This window comes from Pistacia vera, unplaced genomic scaffold, assembly GCF_008641045.1.
Source record: "Pistacia vera cultivar Batoury unplaced genomic scaffold, PisVer_v2 Contig528, whole genome shotgun sequence".
Taxonomy (NCBI): domain Eukaryota; kingdom Viridiplantae; phylum Streptophyta; class Magnoliopsida; order Sapindales; family Anacardiaceae; genus Pistacia; species Pistacia vera.
The window spans coordinates 164,223-188,319 of record NW_022196366.1 but is presented as its reverse complement, the minus strand read 5'-3'; the positions used below and the strand labels follow the sequence as shown (position 1 = coordinate 188,319).

Genomic DNA, 24,097 nt, shown 5'->3' with positions numbered 1-24,097 from the left:
GTATTTCAATAGTCAAATCCAATCAAATGGAAATTTTAATGGACAGAGACTAACACTGGGTAGTAAAAATGTATTTTGGAACTTTTTGGGTGAAAAGATATTAGACCAAACCTTGGGTGGGAAAAAGTGTTTAACTCTTTTCTAATAAACTGCCAAAACGGTCGTCGTTTAACTTCCTCTGAGAAACGCACTGTCTCGTGTCTTACCTTTTAATTAAAATATTAATACAGAGTGTTCTTCTTTACCACTAATTGTGAGTATAATAGTGAGTTAAATTCATACCTAAAGATGTAACTTTTAAAGATGTAATGTCAATGGTAAAACATGTAAAAATGATATTTAAGGAGTATGCTATGGTGTTGTGCCGTCTGCCAATCCCATTTATTATTACTATTATTATTATTATTATTATTATTATAGGGTTATCAAATTTTAAACCTAAAGGGTTGAGTTGGACTACTAATATAGTAATAGACCATTATTTTGCCCATTTCTTAATATCAGCCGTCAATCTATAATACTTGTGAGAATTTGTTTGAGCTTATTAATGCTAATCTACTTTGTTTAGAGGTTTTTTTCTTAAAAAAAATAAATAAAAAACCTTAAATCCATTTAGTACCCCGAATGTTTGTGAAATTTTAGGTCCAGAGTTTTGCCATATGACACAACACTACCCCACCAGTTAGTTTTACAATGTGCCTTTATTCCAAATGAAAGACAATAAGTTTTGAAAACATCAGGGTACTAATGGATTTAATCCATTATAACAATTGCACAAAATCATCCGTACTGACTATTGAATCATTTGGTTTCTTCTTTAAGTTATGATTTTGAATATGGGCTGGGGCTGAAGCCCATATCAAGCTCTAGAACGCTCCCTCCATGGACCCCATCCGTTAATAACAACACGACCGATTTTGAGTCCAAAATTAATTTTTCACTATCTAACCTTTAAATCAAATCGGAGCGTCTATAGGAGCCGTTTAGCAACAAACGGCCGAGATTTCACTAACACCCTAACGTCAACTTTTCCCAACGGTCAAATATCTTGTTACATTCAAATGTTCTCTGCTAAAGATTTTCTCTCTCAAGTTTGTTCTCTTCCCTTTCACTCAAAAGACCTTCACTAGTTCTTTCACTAAAAGAAGCCATTGATTCTAAAATTTGCTTGAAATTAGCGCACAAAATGAGTGTTCTTCAATGCCCAGATACGCTTAATGGACAAGAGCTTCAGATATGGAACAATGCGGCCTTTGACAATGGTGAATCTGAAGACTCTACAGCAATTAAGGGTTCATGGTCTAATTTGCAATCGGTGTACGTGAATCAGTCTCTTGAATCGGACTGCAGCAAAGAGAACCTGAGTCCTGGCTTGGCGAAATCTCCTGTTTCTTCTTATCTTAAATCTTCTGTGCTCTTTAAGCCTCTTCAAATGAATAGTTCCATCAAGAACTCCCAAACGAAGCCAGTGAAGAGTGTTTCTAAAATTATGGGATCAAAGATTGGAGTTGAAGAAGAAGAAGAGGAAAAGCGCGATGAGAGAAAGATTGATATGGAAATTGAGGAGATTGAAAAGGAGATCAGCCGCTTATCATCAAGGCTCCACGTTCTTCGTCTTGAAAAGATTGAGTTTAAATCGAAGGCTATTGAAAAGCGTGGAAGAATCGTGCCGGCAAAATTCATGGAGCAGAAACAGAGTTTCAAGAATCTAGAGACCATAAAAAAGAGTGATGAAAACTTGCTTTCAAGCGCTAAATCAAAGTTTAATCGAAGAGGAGTAAGTTTAGGTCCCGCTGAGATTTTCTCTGTAGCCAAATCAAGACAATCTTTGGGCAAGCCAGAGATTATTACTCCTGTTCAATCAATACAAAGTCGCCGCAAATCTTGTTTCTGGAAGTTGCAGGAAATCGATGAATTGAAGGTGACAAAAGAGAGAGGAAAGAGCTCGAGTCTTAGCCCAAAATCACGCAAAACGGCAGCGTCCAAGATTCAGCCTCCAAAACAAGCTATGACAACTGTAGGGTCCAAAAAGAATGTGAAGAGAGACGATGGTGTGCTTTCACTTATTCAGCCAAAGAAGCTATTCAGAGATGGAGAAAAATCAGCTGCAAGTAAGAAGCCACTGAAACCTGGAAGAGTAGTTGCTAGCCGTTATAATCAGATTACAAATGATGCTCGTAAAAGGTCTTTAGAGAATGGTAAAGAAGAAGAGAATAACAGGTGTGATAAGCGGCGTGTTTCGCGTGAGAATGTGGTGAATTTGGGCCCAAAAACTGAGACTAGAGCGAAGAAGAAGTGGGAAATTCCTAGTGAGGTGGTGGTTTATAAGGGATCATCTCCTCCTTCCATTTCGAAAATGGGTGATGAATTACCGAAGATCAAGACCGTTCAATGTGTTGATCAGAGTCCAAGGGATTCTGGGGCAGCCAAGAGAGTGGCTGAATTGGCTGGGAGGAAATCCTACTTTTTTGCTGCTGATAAGGAGGTGACAGAGGAGGAGGGTTCTGTTTGTCAGGCTTTAAGTTTTGATGAAGATGGTTTTGAGGAATTTTAACATTCTTTTGTAAGTTTAGTTTCAACTATGATTGTTAGCCATAACTATTGTTATGGTCTTTGGATGGTTTTCTTTTGCTTTCTGTGAAATGGGATATAAGGTTCTTCTTGTATTAAGCCTTACTGGTTCTTTTAATGCAATAATGTGATAATGATAAGCTTTGCTCTTGCTTTCTAATGATAACTACTGTCCCTTATGTGATATAAGTTTACTGTTTGGAGTTTTTAAGTTTAAATCTTGAACTAGAGATCTTGTAATGTTAGGCTGCATTTGACTTCAATCTGATTCTGGGTTAAAGTAATAGTTTCTGGGAGAGGAATAATAAGGGGTGGTTAAGCATGTAATGTCTCTATTATGCTCCTAGAGGATAAGCTTTTTCTCTTCTTCTCTATTGTTAAGATTGCATTACATTGTTGTAGAACCATAATTTTATTACTTGTTAGGCAAAACGGAACCAACTGGCAATCATGCAATTCAATTTATTTATGTGAGGCAGGCCCTACCTCGCATTTTTAACTTAAAAGAAATGCCACAAATAATTATGCTTTTAGTTTTTCTTCTTCTCTATATTTTATCGGTAGATTTTCAACACAATGAACAGCAAAAAGTCATATTATAATTCATTGTACCGTTTTCGTTTGGTTAGACTTCCTTAATTTTTGTAAAGCTCTTATGATCTGGTAATCAATTTGCATGATGTTTTGCCAATATAAGATCTTAAATCTCATTGTAGGGTTTTACCGTTTTAGTGTTAAATCATAATTGATTGCCAAATATCACATGCCTTTCCAGGGTCAAAAGTGGCCTCTGCTTTTGTTGGCGGAAAGAAAGGGAGCTTATAAACGAAAATAAAAAACTATTCAGGACACTCGGACAGAGAAGAAAGAACGATAAGTTTAACTGCAGAATAGTGCTGAAAACAATTGAGGAAACTTCATTTTGAATTTGGTATTTGAACTGCATTTTGTTTTCGAGAATTATGTGATTTTTCTTCTTATTTTGTTGCAGTAGTTCAGTTAGGTGACCGTGAAGAAGTCCTATATGTACAAGTCATGCTTATGCCTTTCAGATCATATTTTACAGAAACTTCTTCCTACCTTTAGACAAGAAAAATTATGCCAGATAGTGCTCAAGCACCTTTTTCGTAATACTCAAAGCAATCTTGTTGAAGGCATTATCACTTATCCAGGAAATTTCCTGGTCAATTTTTGCATAAATCATCTCCATATGCCTTCTTCATGTTCCCAACTCCTGTAGTTAGATTAATAAGTAAACATAGCTCATTCCAAATTTGGCTGACTGCATTGAATAAAAATTTCAGTCACCGGGATTAGTCATAATACATTGAAAGCCAAGAGTTGGTTCTTCCTTGAAAAAGGTCGATGTTACACTGAAAATGGTAGTACAATTTAACATGACCAGAATGCTTGCTGCTGTGACTTCCTGGCAATTGACTTGAAAGTACTAGAGGTATTAGCTGCTACCGGTAAACTATGCATGACTATTTCTGCTAAAACCTTTTCATTTTTCTTCTGTTTTTTAAGTGGTTTACCATGCTAGTGAATGCTGCTGCTAATGTATATTAAAGTAGAATGTGACTCTTTAAGCCAGAAAGCTTATGAAGACAACATTCTAATAACATTTGTGCTTAATGTAGAGAGCCAGTGAGACGAAAGTTGCATCAGGGACTATAATATTAAAAGCAAATTTTGAGGCTGAATACTGAAATACCAGTTAAAAAGGCTAAAGGAAAAGGTTAGCTTCAAATTCAATGTCAAAGTTAACTTTACATGAATTTCAACAACATAAATATGGCTAATTTTGTAAGGAAAATGCATTAGAAAGAATTTAGGAGCTTTTCATAACCGTTATAAAGGATATTTTGTTTTAATCGGGTTGATTGTCAAGTGAAAAGATTTTTTATTATAAATGTATAAATGGTGTATCGGGAAGTACTTATATAGACCGAACCATATGCATCCACCCATAGTTTGCCACAAAGACCATTTGATACCCGAAAGGTTTGAAAATGATAATTATCCACTTTCTATCCAAATCTGTTAGTAAAATCTGTTTAACTAAGGACAATATAATAATTTTATATCCAACCAAAAAATAAACTTTAATATTCATCATTAATTTTAAATTAATCCATAAACCCCTAATTTTTTTATCCTATTTCTTTATTTCCTTTTTCTCTTCCCTCTCTTATCCTTCTTCTTCATCTCTCCCTTCTCTTTCTTTCCTTTCTTCTCCGTCTTTTCCCTCCTCCCTTTCTCTTTTTTCCTTTTCTTCTCCCTCTTTTCCCAAAAAGTAATACTAGGTTTACACCACCATCTCACATCACTCTCACACATCATGACGTGATAGATGACATAGCACTACCACGTCATCTACCACATCAACAAAATGTCACGCAATTTTCCCTCCAAATTATAAATTTCTTTTAAATTATAAATTTAAAAAAAAAAAAAAAACCCAAAATTTCAGTTCCCCCTAAATCTAATTTCTCTCCCAAAACAAAATCAACGTCAAACTCTCTTCTTCCCCTAAATTAGAAATCTCTCCCAAACCCAAAATTTCAATTCTCAATTTACCTGAAACAAACCCCAAATCGGTCTCAGTTTCTCCAAAATTTCAACTCTCAATGTACCTAAAACAAACCCCAAATCGAATCTCAGTTTCTCCAAAATACAAACACTAAAATCTCTCTCCAAATTTCCTTTAAAGATTAGTGAACCTGATTCTTTCTAAGCCCATCACGGTTTCCTCCAATTGCGTCCCCAACAAGCGCTAAACCTATAAAGTGATTATTTCCCACTTGCTGGGTTCCAAAACGTTGCACCCGTAAGGTTAGGCGTTGTTTATATAATTTGTTGTAGTTGTTGTTTGTAGACTATATTTTTCTGGTTTTTATTTTTATATTGTCTAAATGTTGGGGTTTGGGATCATTAATGTTTGCCAGGGAGGGACATCTTTTGGTGGTGATGTCTAGATATACAACTGTTTGTGAAATTTCTATAACAAATTCATGTAATTTATTTTTGTTTGATTATTTTTTTTAGCTGTTTGTTTTGTTGACTTGTTTACAGTTTTAGCTAGTTTCACAAGGTGGTGAATTAATGAGTGCTTTTATTATTTCAAACTAACCATAAATCCCTTCTTTACAAAGTGACTTAAGCTGTTGTGTGATTTCCACGTTATCTATTTTGATTTGCTAGTTTAGCTTATATTCTCTCTTACATATCTTTCTGCCACTTTAGTCTGTATAGAGAATTTTTATTGTTGTATAGTTTTAGTATTACAAGATTCATATCTGGGCTTGTGCCGAGGTTAATTTTTATAATGGCGGGTAGCATGTGCTTGTTTCTTCCCATTTGTTGTTTTGTGGCCTAGATAGAACTGTAGCTAATTTAGTTTTGTTTTATGAATTAGGTTGTGGCAGCAATGCGTTTAGACTATTGTCGCAAAGAGAGGTTTGTCCTTGAACAAAGCGTTTGTCCAAAAGACGATGGAGAGAAGCTTCAAAGCAGTGTTCCAGTTCCTTGGAGTCAAGGTTTGAAAAGGAGCCAGATTCAAGATGAGGTCCTGTCTCATGGTAAATCATGGGTTTTATTGTTTTGCTTATGTTGTCTTGATGCTTGGTAGGAAATGTTAGCAATAGTACTCAGTTTTGGATGGTTAAATTCATTGTGATGTTTTTGCGTTTGACATTATTTTCTAAATTTAAACTACCTCACTGGGTTCAGGGTATAGTCAGAATCATTGCAACGTCTATCAGCAGATTATTGTGCATTGTTGCCTCCCCCAAGGTCAGCTATTGCAGTAGCATTCAACCCTGATGGGAAGGCGTTGGCTTCTACGCAGTAAGTTATAACTTCCTTGTTGATGCTTACTGTAAGGAAGATATGTTTATGCCAAGAGACGTGTTTTCTTGAAACTACATTCTATTTTTGTTTATGTAGTGGGGATCATACGATAAAGATTATTGATTGCCAAACTGGAAGATGCTTAAGAGTGTTGCATGGACACCGGAGGACACCCTGGGTGGTACGTCTCTGTTATGATCACTTTGACATGATTTTATCTTTCCTATCCACCTGTATTCGACATGTTCCAAGAAAATCTATTCATATGAAAGCTACAATGGATCACATTTTTGGTAGCTTGCAATAAATTTATTGGTAATAATGAGCTACGTTCATTTATTCAATTCCTTGTGTGCACGGTAAGTAGATAAAATTTTTTTAAGCTGAGAAGGTAGCTATATACTTTCGATATCCTTTCAGTTTGTTCAAGTGACCAAAATCTTCTCTTTCCTAGTGCTTATTAATAGGTTATGTTATCTTAACATGTTCTACATAGATAACAATTCACCTAACCTTTTTATTTAAATTAGATTACTTGATTCATCTGTCGCTATAGCATTATTACGAGCTGTATTTTGCCATCATGTCTCATGAGACCTCAACCCTTATTCACCTCAATTTTTCAGTCTATTTATTTAGTTCACCTTGCTGAAATTGATCCTTTGTACTAACCATTTATTATTATTAATTCTGAATGCCTAAACATTTTGGATGAAATGTGCAGCTTTTCCTTGATCGGTACTTCACTTTACATCAATTTTTATACAATAGTTTGTATAAAAAAATTTAAGTGTGGTATTATTGTAAATAAAACAAGGTTCTTGAGTTGTGTCCTGGTGTAACTTAATATTAATATCAGAGTCTTCTCTTCTTATGTTGTGTTTTTACAAGGGGATGTGGTTGATAAGCTAACGGTTCAGATATTCAGGAACCCTCATCATGAAATTGTCATTTTAACACTATGAGTTGGGGTAATCCTTGTTGGGAGGCTGGCTTTTTTCTTTTTTCTGCTGCAGTGGGTGATGTGTCCCATGGCTGTTGGCAGCAACTTGGTTTGGCCTGTTTCCCTTCATTTTTCATGAGCTGCTGCTGAAGTTTTTAGTGGCTGGATTGGGTTTTTGCTTGCTGCAACTGATCAGAGGAGAGTACTGATACTGATCAAAACAACCAGCTCATCACTTTATTTTCTTACAGCTGTAATGTATGTTGTGTACACATTTTTATAATATATGTTGTAATGTATGTTGTGTACAAGTTTTTATAATGCAACATTGAGGTTCTGTTTCATTATTTGATGAATTTTTCTCTTTGATGTACTTTTTATTTTAAGTTTCATGACAAAAAAATCTAGCAAGTGATTAAAGTCTTATTAGGGTGGAAATAATAGATTATGAATGCATCATTTAAAGTTTGTAATATTTGTTTTGAATCATCTCTAACTCTCCTATGAATGATCACTTACTATCTTGAGTTAAAAAATCTGCATAAAATTATGACGAGTTACTAAGTGCTTTTGTTTATTGCAAATCAAACCACAAAACATAATATAGTACAATCAACAAAGATACATTTTTTATTCTCTACTTAATACAAGAAAACAAAAGGAAGTTTTTACAATTTCTCAATCATCTTCACGCTGCCTGACAAAAGAAAGCAAAGGAGCCAGAATGTACACCTTTTACACACCCCTTAAACAACCAAAAGAAACCATCTAGAATGGAAAACCAAAAAAGTCTTTACACAGCTAAGAGAACAGCAGTAGCCACAACACAAGACCTCGAAAAACACTTGAAGCAGGAGCAAAAAACTGCCCATAAAACAGCAGCAAAAAAATCGACTGGAGAAGTGGATCAGCCATAGCCCCACGCTACAAACCACAGCAGCAACATCCAAGCAACAACACAGCAGCAAGAATGGACAGCCAACAGTAAAAAAGCAACAAGAATAGCCCCCTACTGGTAAAATAAATTGTAGCAGTAGGGGAGAAAATGAGTCTATGGCAACGCACAAAGACCCCAGCGCCAGCTGCCTCAATGCAGTCTTCACCTCCTCCCACAAAGCCAACCTCCAAGCCAACCACCCCAGCACCAAAAACGCCCCCCAACCGCCAGTCCCTCTCACCAGCCACACAAACCACACACAAATGTATTACAGCAAGCTTAAATTTAAATCCTCACTTTAATGTATAAGAAAACACAAAAAGTGAGGCTTCCAAAAATAAGTGCTGAAAATATTTTTCCCGAATGATCATAAACAATTGTGGCATTGAATATGTCGAACCTGAAAATAAACACAATAAAAGTATAAACCAATAGCACTTGATGATATTCGCTGATTGATATTGAGTTGCTTTTAGAAACTCATGGTTCCAAGATGTATACTCAGACTCGTCGAGCTTTCTATAAGCAAGTGCCAATGTACGCAACCCAACTTCTCCATATTCATTCAAGTGACTAGTAGTAACTTCCTCATACATTCTTCCATTCTTTGATAGCCGATAAAAAATAATGTTGCATATTCCAAGCAAAGAACTCATGCACAACGAGATGATTGCAAAAGTTCAAAAATTATAGCTAATATTGACCATTTGCCATTTATAAAACTCAAATGAAACCAGTAACAGCCCCCAAACAGTAGATGGAAGTCATATACACATTCAAGGCCTCTAACAGGAAGCCAAATCTAAAAAAAGTTGTGAGGATAACCTATCAGTGCCTTTGCAGAAGAGAAAAATCTGCCCATCCTCATCCCAAACAATTACGCTCATCCGCTTTCTTTTGCTAGTGAAATCCAACAAATTGAGAATTTTGTAATCTCTGCAAGATTCCCAAAAGAAATTAAGATGCTATGACACTAAAAATTCAAGTGAAATAAAAAATTGGAAAAAAAGCTTCACATGGAAAATTATTCATTTATATCCTCACCTTTGAGTTGGCTGTCTTGAAGAATGATATATTTCACGGATAAACACATTGGATTGAGTTCTTTTACAAAATTCAAAACCAAACTCCCTAGCAGCAACAAGAAAAGCCCCTTCGTCTGGTGACTCTGCTTCGTATGTGACGTTGCCAGTCTCTTCATTATCAGCGAACAACTACATATTAAGACATTCTGGAGAAGAAGATATCAAGTAACAGAAACCTTGTAAACAGGTCGGTTCCCAGCAGGAGATATTGGGCCCTCAACCCTTTTTCCAGGTAGAAGAAGCTGAAGGGCAGCCTCAAATGCTGCATAACAAGCAATTATTTTCCAAGCCGTAACAGTGGGTCTTGGCCATATATCTACAAATCCTTGAAGCCCACGGTGGTGGAAGACGAGGAGTCACGAATGATTGTTGTCTTCTTGTCATAACAGTGGGTCTTCTTGCTGTTGGATGTTATCGGACCACTCAAAGGTCCACTGTATCCGACTCTATTGCTTCCAGGATTGATGTCTGTCTATTACCACGATTCGTGGCAGCTGTGATGACTCTCTTTGATTTCTATTTTCAACTTTCTCTGAATATCTTCTCAGAATTTCTTCAGCTTATTGGCTCGTCCTAGAATAATGAGGCTCGGCTCATCAAGATAAGTGCACTGGAGAGAAAAAAATTTTAGGAAGAGGAGCTGCGCATGACAATGGTGGAAGATTGATTGTAGGGCAACTTTGAGAGAGATTTCTAATTTGGGGGAAAAAGAGAGTTCGATTCGGATGATTTTGTTTTGGGAGAGAGATTAGAGTTAGGGGGAACTGAAATTTTTGGTTTTTTTTTTTTAAATTTTTTTTAATAATTTGAGAGGAAATTGCATGGCTTTTTGATGATGTGAGAGAGTGATGTAAGAAGATGGTGTAAGCCTAGCATTACATGCACTGCCAGCATTACATGCACTGCCACGTCATGATGTGAGAGAGTGATGTAAGAAGATGGTGTAAGCCTAGCATTACTGTTTCCCAAATTCATCCAGATTCGCCAGAAAAAATCACCTCCCATAAATATAAACACAATTGAAATTCATCCTCATCTTAACACCATATTCAAAATTATGTTTCTTCTGTGTTTTTCTTTATTTCACAGGATAAATCTCCTAGTAAAACGATCCCCAATGCTGAATTGAATGGCAACTTCGGAGCATCTAGTGGATCTGACATTACATTGTCAAGTTCTGAGAGTGATTCTGGGCTCAATACCCCGCGAGACCAGGTCCCTAACAGCTTTCTATCATCCCTGAGCCACACTACAGTGCCCAATAAACTAACAGAAAAGACCCAAGTAACAATCTATGAAGAGCATCAGAAATCACAATGGGAGTGTTCAGTCAGTTCAGACCATGGAATAAGTACTGACAACTCCACAAATGGTTTTCAAGACACTTTTTTACGAGAAAGGTCTGAACAGGCTTCAGATAATGAGATTGAAAAACTCAAGTCTGAGCTTGTTGCTTTGACAAGGCAGGCAGATTTGTCAGAGTTGGAATTACAGACTCTGAGAAAGCAAATTGTGAAAGAAAGTAGAAGGGGGCAGGACCTATCCAGGAGGTTTAAAAAGGAAATAAAGAAATAGGATTAAAAAAAAAAATTAAGGGTTTATGGATTAATTTAAAATTAATGGTGAATATTAAAGTTTATTTTTTGGTTGGATATAAAATTACTATATTGTTCTTACTTAAACGGATTTTACTAACAGATTTGAACAGAAAGTAGGGCTTCGTTTGGTTCAAAATTTGGGGGTTTTGGGAAAAGTTTTTTGAAAAAAAGTTAAAAAAAAGGTTGAATTGGGCAGGTATTATGAGGTGGAATTTATAAATTTAAAATACCCATTATGTTTGTTTTTTTACAAAATACCCCCTATAATAAAACATTAAAAGTTAACAAAAACACCCCTAACCCACCCTCAAATACCCCCAGCCGGCCACCACCACCGGAGGTGGCCGGAGTCATCTTATCAGCGCATGACAGGCTGGATCTTGCCAGTCATGCGCCGCTATGGCCTTTTCCGGCCAGATCCACCGGCAAAGGCTAGATCTACGGCCAGATCTGGCCGTCGTATTTGCTCTCAACGACGGCCAACAAACGGTCGTCGTTGATGGTCAACGACGACCGTTTGTTGGCCGTCGTGACCAACTGTTACGGCCAAAGATCCAGCCGTCAACGGCCAGATCTTTGGCCTTAGATCTGGCATTTTCCAACCAGATCCACCGTGGATCTGGCCGGAAAAGGCTAGATCGGCGCACTACCGGCCAGATTCAGCCGGTAGTGCACCATCCTACCAGATTCCGGCCATTTTCAAGCGGTGGTGGCCGGAATCTGGTAAATGTGGATTGTTGGGGTGTTTTTGTAATTTTTAAAAAAATATTTAGGGGCATTTAATTAAATTAACAAATTTAGAGGGTTTAAAAAAAATTGAATAATATTGAAAGTAGTATTCCCAAAAATGAGAGTTTTTGGGTATTTTACTGTTTAACTTTTTTGGGAATACTAAGAGTAGTATTCCCAATTTTGAACCAAATGAAGCCCTGGGCATTTTTGGGAATACTAAGAGTAGGTAATTGTCATTTTTAAACCTTTCGGATATCAAATTATCTTTATGATAAACTATGGGTAGATGCATGTGTTTTGGCCTATTTATATAAAATGAAATATGTTTTTCAGAAGTAAAAATTGATTAATTTAAATAAATAAATAATATTTTAGATAAAATCAAGTATATTAAAAAAAAAAAATACTTGAGAAATAATTCAAATAAAGGCACGTCAACGAGTTTCCAAACACCCGGGTAAAGCTGAGGCTAATTTTCCTCACTGTACTAACCAAAACTCCCAAGTTTCTCCCCTCTCACACTAAACCCTAAACATTAAACCCTACGAAACAAACAAACTTTTAGATGCCATTTATCGGAATGAATTTGTAAACCGAGTTTTACTGAAACAAGCATGTTCATTGCTTCAAGATGCTATAAGCACATCTTGCAATTCAAACACAAGATAAATTTATCGGCCGCCATTGATTCTAACTCCGCTTCAATCCTCCGCACATTTGGAGATGTCGGACGACTTCGATATAAAAGGGTAAGTCAAAGCTTCAAATTAATTATTTCGAACGCATTTGATGGGAAGTGTTACCCTTCATATATATATATATATATTAAACATGAAACGAGAAATTGGCTATGTAACTTATTTTTATTTTTCTTGTTTTCTTTGTTTAGCTTATAATTAGTGATTATGCTTCTAATACAGAATTGTATAACATACATCCCAGTTGGGTTCCCTTTGATTTCGCCATTCTTTGCAAGTGTAAGTAAATTTATTGGCAATTATAAGTCACTTGTGACTCGGGCCGCTGCAGATGAAGATGAGGTAACAGAGGAAGCCTTGAATCAAATTCTTGCCACTGTAGAAAATGATCCAAAGTCTGCAAAGGATATTTGTGCTGTAAACATTGATAAGCTGTGCAGAGCTGGAAATACTTATGTTGCTTTTAGATTACTGCAATCCTTGCGAGACAAACAAATCTTCCTTCCTGATGGGTATGAACGTCTACTGGTGGCAGCGGCTGAGAAAAATGATATTGAAATCTCGACTCAGGTTTTCATGGATTTATTAAGGTCCTGTAGATCCTTGAGTTTAGCTTGTTATCTTAATTTTGCTAGGGCTTTTGCAAAGACAGATGATTCTGTCCAGCTAGTGAGCTTTGTTGAAGAAGTATCAGAGCTGGCCTTTCCAGAAAGTATGATAGTAATGAACAGAATCATCTATGCCTTTGCTGAATGTAGACAGATAGAAAAGGCACTTTTGATATTTGATCAGATTAAAAGTTTGAAATGTAAGCCAGATTTGATAACATATAATATAGTTTTGGATATCTTGGGTCGCGTTGGCCGTGTGAATGAAATGCTTCGTGAGTTTGCTTCAATTAAGGAAGCTGGCATTCTTCCAGATTTTATTTCTTACAATACATTGTTGAAAAATTTGAGAAAGGTTGGGAGATTGGATTTATGCTTAGTCTATTTCAGGGAGATGGGTGAGAGTGGTATTAGACCAGATTTGCTTACTTATACTGCATTGATTGACAGCTTTGGTCGATCGGGTAATATTGAGGAGTCATTGAGACTGTTCAACGATATGAAGCAGAGGCAGATCCGCCCATCGGTTTATATATACCGATCCCTAATCGATAGTTCGAAGAAGATGGGGAAGGTTGATTTGGCGATGACTCTTTTAGAGGAGATGAATTCATCTCTATCAGTTCTGGCAGGTCCAAAGGATTTCAAACGAAAAGCCAGGTAATTAAGCTATGAAAAATTCCTGGTATTATCTTCCAAGGGACTCCGAGTTCAGAAGTTAGCTCCAGCTATTGTATTGGTAAGTGTTTTCTATTACTGACTCTTTTGACTTCGGTTGGTTTTAAATGCATTGGCTAGGCATCAATATCAGTTTGACTTGCTGCTATATAATTTTTTTCGCCATCCTCTTAATTGAATAATATTTCACTGTTGGGATAGGTACCATGAAAAATGTATGATGGGCATGTGAATGGCTGATCTATATATTTCATTGTGGCTTGTGTAAACCATCAGGTGCTAGTTAGAAGTTCTTTTTCAATTGTTGGCACTCTTCAAATTCCCACAGCATGTGGACTAGTTTAGTGCCATCATTGAAGCTTGAACAGTGGTATGCTTGTGCAGCCAATTGATAACCAATGATAAAATTCTTTCTCAGGCCTGCAATAGTGTAATCAGACTTTCTTACTGGTTCTGTTTTGATGTTGGGAACTTGCAAGCAACTACTTAAGTCGAGGCAGCCTAACCATCTGATGATCATGCTTTTGAAAGTATGGGAATTGCAGAACCATCTGATGCTGAACGCCAACTTCATGTATGCATAATTAAAACTGCAAATTCCTGTCAATATAATGGCTCTTTTTCTCCACTTATTCAAGATTATAGCTGATTTCTATAGTTAGACTAACCTAATTAAGGGCGTTTGTCTGACCTTTTTACTGTTCCACACCTCCTTCGGTATGTCAGTGGATGTTTATGTGGCACATGCCGTGGCAGTTTCCATGTGAATGAGGTTGGAGTGCAGTCTGGAGTCTTGAATTCAGCAGCTCCAGGAAAAGGGGCAGGTAAACTGATGTGATCGACATGTCATATTTTTAGATCATGTTAATTTCCTTCTCTCTAGTCATATTATGGACTGAGCTTTACATGCCAATTTGATGCACAAGATTACAAAAATTCCTGTGGCAAGACTAGTGAATTTTTGTTTAATCTGACTTTTGGCTGTATAAAAGCAGAGAATTGTGACATTGAAAATTCATCTAAACTGAACACGCAATTAGGAAGTGAACAGGCAGAGGTAATGGCATAAAAAATTGTGAACCTGCTATATGAAATATGAATTATAAAATACATAACATGTATGGAAGAAGAAAAGATCTGATGTGTTGTAATTACTAAAATGTCAAAAAAATTCCACCCTTCCTGCATTAGAAAATATCAATAGTTGAAAGCAAATTTCTAAAATGTGTTCTGTATCTCATATGCGACTTGAGTCTTCCAAAAATGAACCGACGTCCCCAGTCAGATATCACCAGAAATCTTGTGCTCCAGCTTGCTTGCTGAAGTGGAGAGAACCATCAGGTGAGGTGATGACAAAATGATAAAAGCGGAGTGTGTATATAAAAGCAAAACTGAAACGAAAACAATTACCTTGCATAAACAGAATACGAGAGCCACTGGCTGCTATGACCAATAGAAACCCAATCTCCTGGTATTTGAGCTGCAGTTTGCTCTCCTCCTAGTGGAGCAAATTGTCCCAAGTACTTGTACCTTACAATAAAGGATATATATATTTAGTCAGACTGCAAGACGTCACAAAATTCCTAAAACTTCACTATTTTGTTGAGCTCTACTAGAAATTCCATTTCATTACTGTATTATCTCATAGAAAACCTTCCATGTATTAGATTTTATCAGGAAGATAAATTTCAACTTGTACCTTAAAGGATGAAATCGATGGTGGCCTGTTCCCCTGAATCTGAGAGGACCTTCAGGATACTTTTCACAGTGCTCCATACGATTGAAACAGTTTGCAAGATAGGTGCCTTTTTGAGCAGCAACCTAAAGTAAGGAATTAGGGAAACATAAATGAACAAATAAAGGAATTAACAAAACAAAAACCATTAGATTACAAGTAAGAGGTAGGAAGATCTATTCAGAAGAAAATCAAATCTGTGCTTCACCTGAGCTGTTGCAGGAAGCTGCTTCGTTTGAGAATCCACTTCAGAAAGAGCTTTTGTAAACGCTTCTATATCCAATTCCATGGAATCTTTCTTTGGATCCCCTTGAGCATTCTTCAGTAAAACATCAATGTTCTTAAACTGCTGCTTCTTACAAATAAGTTTGTACTTGAGGTGACGTTACCTCTCAATGTCATTGATAACTTCTCGGAAGTCTTTTAGTTTTAATCTACCAGTATTATTCTTGTCTGCCTTACTGAATATTGCTGATATATCTTCCTGGTATTGTTTGGGCAAAGTAAGAAAAAATAATTGACCTTATCAGTGCATTGTATGATGGTAACATATTAATTTTTTTCTTCACAAATGAAAAATCATTTGAATAGCAGATATAATTTGATTACTTCTGTGTCAGCTACTTCCAACCACCACAACTTTCTTTTTCTTCCATTCAGCTTCATCAGAATAGCCATACATGTTTTGAAAAGGCCGGCCATCAGAAACTGCTACTACACCTCCACCATTGCACGAAATAAAAATTGCATCAAATTGAATGACATTAGTGTGCAATATCTGTAGACAATAGCTAGAGTAAGAGACGAAACAAGAAGAATGATAATATGCATACGTGGCATACAGCAAGTATCATAAATAAAAAGAAAAAATAGAAAATAATTTGCACCTCAAGAACAAAACAATGAGAAAACTGTTTCTTTACGCGAAATCAATATTAATTTGAAAGGATAAAGTCATTAGTGAAATTCATAAACTAAACCTAACAAACTCAACTAAGCTAAACACGTTAAAAAAATTAAAAAAAAGAATAATAAGCTAAGCACCTGACAGTCCCAATGACTAGAAGCTTCGACAGCAAGGAACGCTCACGATAAGCTCTAATGGCCTTATCATAAAACGTATAACTCACCATTGAAAAACCTAGTCTTCTGCTTTCACTGGAAACCATAAAATAAAAAGGGTTTTACAGAGACTTCATTGAGCAATAGTTGCATGGAATAGGGTTTGTATAATGTAAAAGTTTTTGCATTGTAGTATTAGTTAATACACAAGTACTTCTTCTATACTAGTTAATACTAAATACAATAGTAGATTAAAGGATGTATTGTATTATATCTTTTCTTATTAATTAATTAATTACCATTAAAATTTAGTTTAATATATTTAAAAGGCTATTAATTCAAATAACTTTTATAATTTTTTTTTTTTTTTTTTTTTTTGTAACTTTCTTTAAAATTCTAAGTTACTAAATTACCTTTTTTTTAAAAAAAACAAGTAATTCATTTTATGTAAACAAAATTAGTGATAATTTAACTTTAAGCTAAAAGGTAAAAAGAGATTTAAGTACTTAAATTTCAACTAACAGTTGTTTTGAAGAAATTGTCCCGTAAATGACAAAGGAAATCAGTCACAAAGAGTGTGACTAAAGCTTGCATTAGTGATTACAATGAAGAAAGAAAAATTGAGCTAAACAATCCCTCATAAATTTCATTACTCATAATATACAACAATCAAGTTCGAGACTGCAATGGAAGCAATAAAAATATACACTAGAAACTAGAAATATGCATCCATTTCTCACTCATAACAAACAATATACATAAAAACGATACTTATATGAAACTATATTATATAATAGGTTCATACACAGCAATGATTTAATGGAGGCACCCCGTGATGATTTGGAAGGTTCTTTAGTTCCTGCCTCAAATTCGGCTAGAATCTCTCCCAAAAATAAATCTTCTCGTCCAATCAGATACCAGTAGAATCCTTGTACGCCAGCTAACTTGCTTGCTGAACATGCAAAACAATTATGGTAAAACAAATTCATTGATGTGCAGACCATTGACTACAACAATCAAAGCAAATCTAGATTCTAGAAGCAGTAGACCAATCAACCTTGCATACACAGAATACCAGAGCCACTGTGTGCTGTGGCCCATGGAAACCCAGTCTCCAGGTAATTCTGCGGCGGTCTGCTCTCCTCCCAAAGGAGCGAATTGGCCAAAATGCTTGTACCTTGTAATCACATAGTTTTCAACAGATCACGGGTTAGACTGGGGAAGGAAGGATGACTTAAAAGATTATTTTACTTTGTAAATCTCATACTCCCTACTACACAAGAATCCCAATCTTCAGTATCTAACTTATTGAAATTGTCTGAAGGTGTTTGCCATGCCAGAAAATCATGAAGAAAGAATTTGTTGTTAATTCATTTAATACAAGGAAAAGAACACCTGACAATACTCTAGGACTTACCTTCTGTGGCTTATTCATACCTAGGTTGCGAAAACTCATGGCTTTGGAAAATTATGAAAGTGGCAACTAACTAAATATTGTTTCGGATCTTGTCAAATAATATTAAACTCAAAAGATAACACATACCCTCATCTACAACTTGATCCAAACAAATATCTAAACACGCCCCCTTATACACAGAAAAATTCAAAACATAAATAAAATTCAAAGACAAACTACGAACTGGTAAGAGGATTCAACAAAGGCCACTTGGTAAAAGTGACTTTAATAACATGTAAACCAAATCACTAACCCAAAAGTTTAAATTGATAAATATAAAACCAACTATAGCATTTAAGTTCCATTAAACCAATCCAATCATACTCTTTACTGGTGACTTTCTGTTGTTCTCTGAGTTCGGTTTTTGCACTGAAGCAAACATTAACAGGGGAAAGCAGCCAATTCAAATTGAAAAGAAAATCATGCTTATGATAATATTATGCATTTAATGGAAAGAGAAGATTCTAGAGTATATGGCACATACCGAAATGGAAGGAATCGATGACGCCCAGAACCTCTAAACCGTTGTGGACCTTCAGGATTATATGCAGACTGCTCCATATGGTTGAAGCACCTAGAAAGATATGAACCTTGTTGAGCAGCAACCTGAGAACAGAATGATGAAATTCATAAAAGTGAATTCAAATGAAAGTGAATCATATGTGGTTATATGAAAAACAAGTACCTGTGCAGTTGCAGGCAGACTTTTCATTTGTGAATCCGCATGACAGAGAGCTGATTTAAACCCTTCAATGTCCACTTCTGTTCTTTCATTCCCCTCAGCATCTTTTAACAGATCTGCCACACCCCTCAGATGCTTGTTCTTTAGGTAGATTTCCAGTTGGGGGTACCTTACCAGGATGTCATCAAGTACATCTTGAAATTCTTGAACAGTTAAAGTACCCGACTTGTCCTTGTCTGCAACCTCGAATATGGTTGCAACATCTTCCTAAAGGCATAACATTATAGTAGTATGAGTATATATTATTAAAGGGACTACATAGAGATCCAAACATATTATTTGGAATATAAGAATTTCATGTGACCCCTAAACTTTAGCAGATGAGGACACAGTGCCAGGAAAAGGAAAAAAAAAAAAAAAAAAAGCTGTGTAAAATAGTTCCTTAAAAAAGCAGAAAAGATTTTAAGAAGGCATTCAGCAACACAACCATGTTCCCTTTCTATTCTTTTCATCTATTTTTTTATCTTGGATGCATAGTTAAGCTCTAATAGTTTTACAAAGTTTAACGTGGTCATAATAAGGCATTCATTCATTAAAAGGCTTATCTCTTAAAACTTAGTCCAGCTGCTGTATTTTTGGGCCAGGTTTTACTTGAGTATCAGACTTCATGAAAAGAGACATTGTTCTGAAGAAGATTGCAGAATATCAAATCATATAAGATATTTGATGTATGTTTATTTCCTCTTCAACGGAAAGTTCAAAATTTTTTATTTATAAAAACCTATTTGCATGTTTGGAAGTAATACAAGACAAAAGACAACTCAATGCCTGTTTGACCAAGTTGAGTGATAACTTGATCAAAACTTCTTGCTTCAAGAGTTTACCACTACCAACAGATTCCAACAATTATAAGAATAGTATATAATTTGATTGGAGATGTTGCAATGTTAGAGAACAATCCTTCATGGCTGAAGCCAAGCACTTCTGCAAATTGGGAACAAAACTAACTTGTGCTAAGTTTCACATACCATGATTTTGCGTTGATTGATTGTAGCACAATCACCCAGGGCATATACATTTTCACATCCCTTTACTTGCAGCCATTCATTTGTTGCCAGAGCACGCCTATCAGTCTGGAAAACAAAAGCTTGAGCATAAATGATTGGGTAAACATTACTCATCCATTCCGCAATTTCAATAGGCTTGAAGTTAAGACAAGAGAAAAAAATTTATGTTAGCCTGAAAATAATCTGCAAACCCTAGGAAATAAGATGTGGTGAAGGTAGAAACAATGAACATTGATGAAGATCCTAAAATTCAGGGTTATTACAAGCATGAAGAGTTTATGGAACAAACCTGCCCAATTTGCTCCATAAAGTCCCTTATAACTGGACGAGTCCCAACACCAGTTGACCACAAAACCAGTCCATGGGGTATTGAGCAAACCTCTCCCGTGGACTTAATCTTCAAACTAATTTCCTTATCAGAAACACTAATAACTCGACATCCTGTTAGAACCTCAATACCATCCCTCTGAAACTTAGTTTCAGCAAACGAACTAATTCTTTGATCAAATCTGCAGAGACACAATACAAAGTTTTCTGAGTTTGGAAGTTATGACCTTGCTTACATATTGAGTTGGTATGTATATATAGTTCAAGTATTAGGAATAATAATGATAAGGTCTTTAAATCTGGAAAGATTGCTGAAGAAACTTTTTTCACAACCACAATAGCCCAAATTACAAACAAAAGTTTATGGGGAAAATATAAATTTATGATTATGAAGTTACTTGAAATTTAAACTCATTTGACAATATCATATCAAGTCTCTTTGTTTTAGTGCATGAGACTTATTATTGTGGGTTACAAGCATCAAAATTAAAAACCACTAAGAGCCTCACAATATGAAAAATTAAAAAAAAAAAGCAAGTCCCCGTGTCTCTGGAAATTTAAATAGATGTAGCATTTTCTAGATAAAAGCAATATTCCAAAGGAGAAAATAACAGGCTATCGTAAACAAATTAAATTTCCTCGAGAAGCAAAATAACACATGCTAAACTCATCTCGTCTAAACCTAATCCCTATTACTAGAAGATAGAACATGCAGGTAATAACCCAATATATTAATGCTGGAAAAATTCCCCATGACTACAAGTTTATACTATTTTAGGTAATTTCTTACCATGTTGGTTTACATTATCTGTTGTATTTATCACACCCCAATTGGTAGAAAACCTGAAGTTTATACTTCTTTAGGCTACTCGAGCACATTGATAAAATTTCTGACAAAAGAAGCATACTTTCATTTTCCATTGATGTGAAAAGAAACAAAATATGATTATTCTGTACTTACGAGTTCAAAATATGATCTCCAGATTGGATTATAGTTATCTTCACAAGATCTTTAACTGAAGGATACAATTTGACCAAATCTTCTTGGATATAGTCATGCAACTCTGCAGCAAACTCCACACCAGTGGGGCCGCCTCCGACAACTACAAAATGAAGGTTTGTCTTTCTTTCTTCTTCACTTAGCCCAGGAAGGACAGCCTTTTCAAAACAATCACTCACAGTCCTGCGGATCTTCAGAGCATCCTCTAATTCCTGCATTCTAAACTTCAGTACCTTATGAAAAAATGCTAGAGCAATTTAATAATATCTGCAAATTCGCATAAATGGGGCAATAAAGGAGTATCAGAGACAAGTACCCTCCTGAACAATCAAATATTGATTCCGTATGAAAATCTAATAGCTTTACCTTCAGAAAATGGCAGTTCTCCATTACACCAGGGGTGCCAAAAGTATTTACTTGAGCTCCTACTGATATAACTAAGTAGTCATATTCCAGAGAGAACTCTGAATTTCCCACCAAGTTCTTGTTAAGGTTTGACTTACAGGAAACCATTTTCTTTGATGGATCAATTTTGGTACATTCTGCTTCCCAAAATTGAATTTCCGCATTCCTCTGTCAGAACAATTAGAGAAGCAATAAAAAGAATGCTCTAATAAACAATAGAAATAATACAAAAATAATTATTTCCGCATAGCATTAATAGTGTGATACTTGCTATGTCAGGAAACCAAAAAGTCATTGTTAGACAGCAAGTAACAGATACATTGGAAGTATGATAGTGTGTAAAATGATTTTCTCAAACAACATAGGGAGATTTCTTGAAGAGTGAATGAATCTGACAAGTCAGAGAGGAAGTTGAAGAGGTCAACAAAACACATTTTACAGCTTACAATATGCTTCTCTATCATTTACAAAACAGAAACCAAAAACATCCAAAATGCCCCAGCTTTTCATTTGTGAACATGGACAACCTATCTCACCTTTTTCTTTGGCAGTAAATGATAAAGAAAAGGAAAGCATTATACCAAATTAGTTCACATGATTTTTCCTTTCCCTAAAATATCATTGCCTTGATGTTAGGGAAGCATATAAAGGAATATATCCTCTTCACCATATATCAATACATAAACACGGACTGGCATATGGGTGGTCATATCTAAAGATATGTTCAACAGAATTTTTGAAGCTCATCTACCTTCTTTATAATTTTTCGGATTGGCTCTGCAATGCTTCGTGCTTCTACTGTGCCACAGGTTACACTAGGCAACAAAGGAGTGAATGCAAAATAATTCCTAGGTGAAACAACTTGAACATCATATGATGAAACATCGAGATCTTTAAGGAAACTTGTACCAGCCCATCCTGTTCCAAGTACCACCACTTTCTTCTTCTTAGACTCGCTTTGATCACCTTCAACACTGTGAGTGCTAACATCCGGTTGTGATTCCGAGTATGCCAAAAGACCTCCACTACTGCAATAGGTCACAAACCATGCATGCCGTTATATATTATGAAGACTTCTTAATACCATGACTGTATTATATTTGTAAAACCAAAAGAAAAACTTTTGATAACACAGTAGAATTTTGAAACAGCTTAAGGACTAAAATTCCTGTACTAATCTCCAGCCTTGGGGTAATACAATTATGTCATAAACTACCCAGAGAAAGCCATCCGAAAATGATGGGAGACATTTCTAATATACAACTAAACAGGACACACCAACTGAGAAGCACCGGGTAGTTCACCACTGCCAGATATTTGTCACTAATGATTTTGCCAACTCTCAAGTGACTATACACGGTCTTGTCTATAGCAGGAACAATTTGTTCTACCCACCCGCCAGAAATGCTCTTTTAGAAGAAAAAAACAGCAGACATTTCTGTTTCAGCTAGCTGTATTTCTTTGAAGTTACACAGTAAGGGCACGTTTGTACATCTTGTGGTTGTGGAATACAAATTCCCCTGTTTTGTTCAAATATTAGTTGGAGACATCAAAGCAAATGGAACCCAGACAGCCCTTCCTCCTTGAAGTCTCCAATACCGCCCTTTCTAAAACCAGCTTAATGAAACAAAACCAGAAAGTCTTTGGTTGGACCCCTCGATGGAACCATTTGGATATGGGATTCTGTGCTCCAGGTCATTAATTAATGTGTTAATAACTCAAAAGGCTCGTTAACCTATCTAAAGTAGGTAATTAAATATTTTAAGGATAATATTTATTCATATTTTTTAAATGAGGGGTAATTATCGTTATTGCTTTATTTTCCCCATCATCTCCCATAATATAAATCACAGATACTTATAGTCACCATAATACAAATCTTGAAATATGAAAAAATTAAGAGATTAACTTAAGAAACCGTTGTATTACTGATCATCTCACTGAGACTCAGAGATCCTATTTTTAAAATAGAATCATTAAGAAAAAAAAAAAAATTGCGAAACTTTGAGCAGGAAGCAGAAACTCGATCCGAAGTATGTGTATGATTGAGAAGGCAAGATCTTTTTTTTTTCAAGTAAAAATTTCTAGTTTCCAATCTCTAACTTTCTTGCATTCTGTCAGCAACCAAACATAAATCTACAAGAAAGAAGAGAAAGGAAAACGAAAGCAATTTAACAGTAAATGAGGGGGTAGGAACCTGAGAGTGCAGACAACGAGAAGCTTGGAGTAGGAAGAGTAGCCATTGAAAGCAGTGGAAGCTTTCTTGAAGAAGGAAGACAAAATTGTCATTTTGAGCTCAAAATAGTCTGAATCGAAGCAGATATTTGTGGTGGTTGATTTGAAATAGAGAGTCAGTGAATCATACTGGAGATGAAGGAGAAGAAAAAGAAAGAGTGTTAGACTTGTAAAGGTGTAAACAGAAGATAGCTTAAAAGGTCATTTTTTAATTGCTCCGTCTGTCCAGCTTTGTACACCTCAGCATAACTTTACACGTGCTAATTTTTAATTCGGCCTTCTCCGTAAACAGAGGTTCTTGTGAGTTATGATATTTCAACAGTAAAGTAACATGTATTGGGATTTTATCTTCAAACAAGGATAAAATATTTTTTATTTATATATGAAATTAAATTAAAATCAAGGTTAAATAAGTAGTACTATTTG

At 35.7% G+C, this 24,097-nt stretch overlaps 3 protein-coding genes across 11 annotated transcripts; 2 read left to right on the top strand and 1 right to left on the bottom strand.

Moving 5' to 3' along the window:
* The first annotated feature begins 1,107 nt into the window (after window positions 1-1,107).
* On the top strand, window positions 1,108-2,731 carry LOC116107137. Its single transcript, XM_031393448.1, has one exon. It carries the CDS (start codon window positions 1,187-1,189, stop codon window positions 2,552-2,554), a length of 1,368 nt encoding a protein of 455 aa, XP_031249308.1. The 5' UTR covers window positions 1,108-1,186; the 3' UTR covers window positions 2,555-2,731.
* A 9,455-nt stretch (window positions 2,732-12,186) lies between these two features.
* LOC116107114 (pentatricopeptide repeat-containing protein At1g11900) lies at window positions 12,187-14,766 on the top strand. Of its 5 annotated transcripts, XM_031393414.1 has the most exons (4): window positions 12,187-12,467; window positions 12,639-13,763; window positions 13,904-14,276; window positions 14,429-14,766. In XM_031393414.1, the coding sequence occupies exons 1-2, from the start codon at window positions 12,333-12,335 to the stop codon at window positions 13,686-13,688; spliced, it is 1,185 nt and encodes a 394-aa protein (XP_031249274.1). In that variant the 5' UTR covers window positions 12,187-12,332; the 3' UTR covers window positions 13,689-13,763; window positions 13,904-14,276; window positions 14,429-14,766. The 5 variants fall into 5 exon arrangements, with proteins under 5 accessions (XP_031249274.1, XP_031249276.1, XP_031249275.1 ...); XM_031393416.1 differs by having other exon boundaries at window positions 14,121-14,766; XM_031393415.1 differs by having other exon boundaries at window positions 13,979-14,766.
* A 136-nt stretch (window positions 14,767-14,902) lies between these two features.
* On the bottom strand, window positions 14,903-23,841 carry LOC116107113 (external alternative NAD(P)H-ubiquinone oxidoreductase B1, mitochondrial). Of its 5 annotated transcripts, none has more exons than XM_031393412.1 (10): window positions 23,634-23,841; window positions 22,188-22,464; window positions 21,398-21,604; window positions 20,993-21,243; window positions 19,994-20,213; window positions 19,666-19,770; window positions 18,641-18,904; window positions 15,402-15,523; window positions 15,113-15,232; window positions 14,903-15,021 (listed from the first exon to the last, which is right to left on the bottom strand). In XM_031393412.1, the coding sequence occupies exons 1-10, from the start codon at window positions 23,723-23,725 to the stop codon at window positions 14,991-14,993; spliced, it is 1,689 nt and encodes a 562-aa protein (XP_031249272.1). In that variant the 5' UTR covers window positions 23,726-23,841; the 3' UTR covers window positions 14,903-14,990. The 5 variants fall into 5 exon arrangements, with proteins under 5 accessions (XP_031249272.1, XP_031249267.1, XP_031249269.1 ...); XM_031393407.1 differs by lacking the exons at window positions 14,903-15,021; window positions 15,113-15,232; window positions 15,402-15,523 and adding exons at window positions 17,126-17,451; window positions 17,557-17,676; window positions 18,440-18,561 and having other exon boundaries at window positions 19,666-19,839; XM_031393409.1 differs by lacking the exons at window positions 14,903-15,021; window positions 15,113-15,232; window positions 15,402-15,523 and adding exons at window positions 17,126-17,451; window positions 17,557-17,676; window positions 18,440-18,561.
* Between the last annotated feature and the right edge of the window lie 256 nt (window positions 23,842-24,097).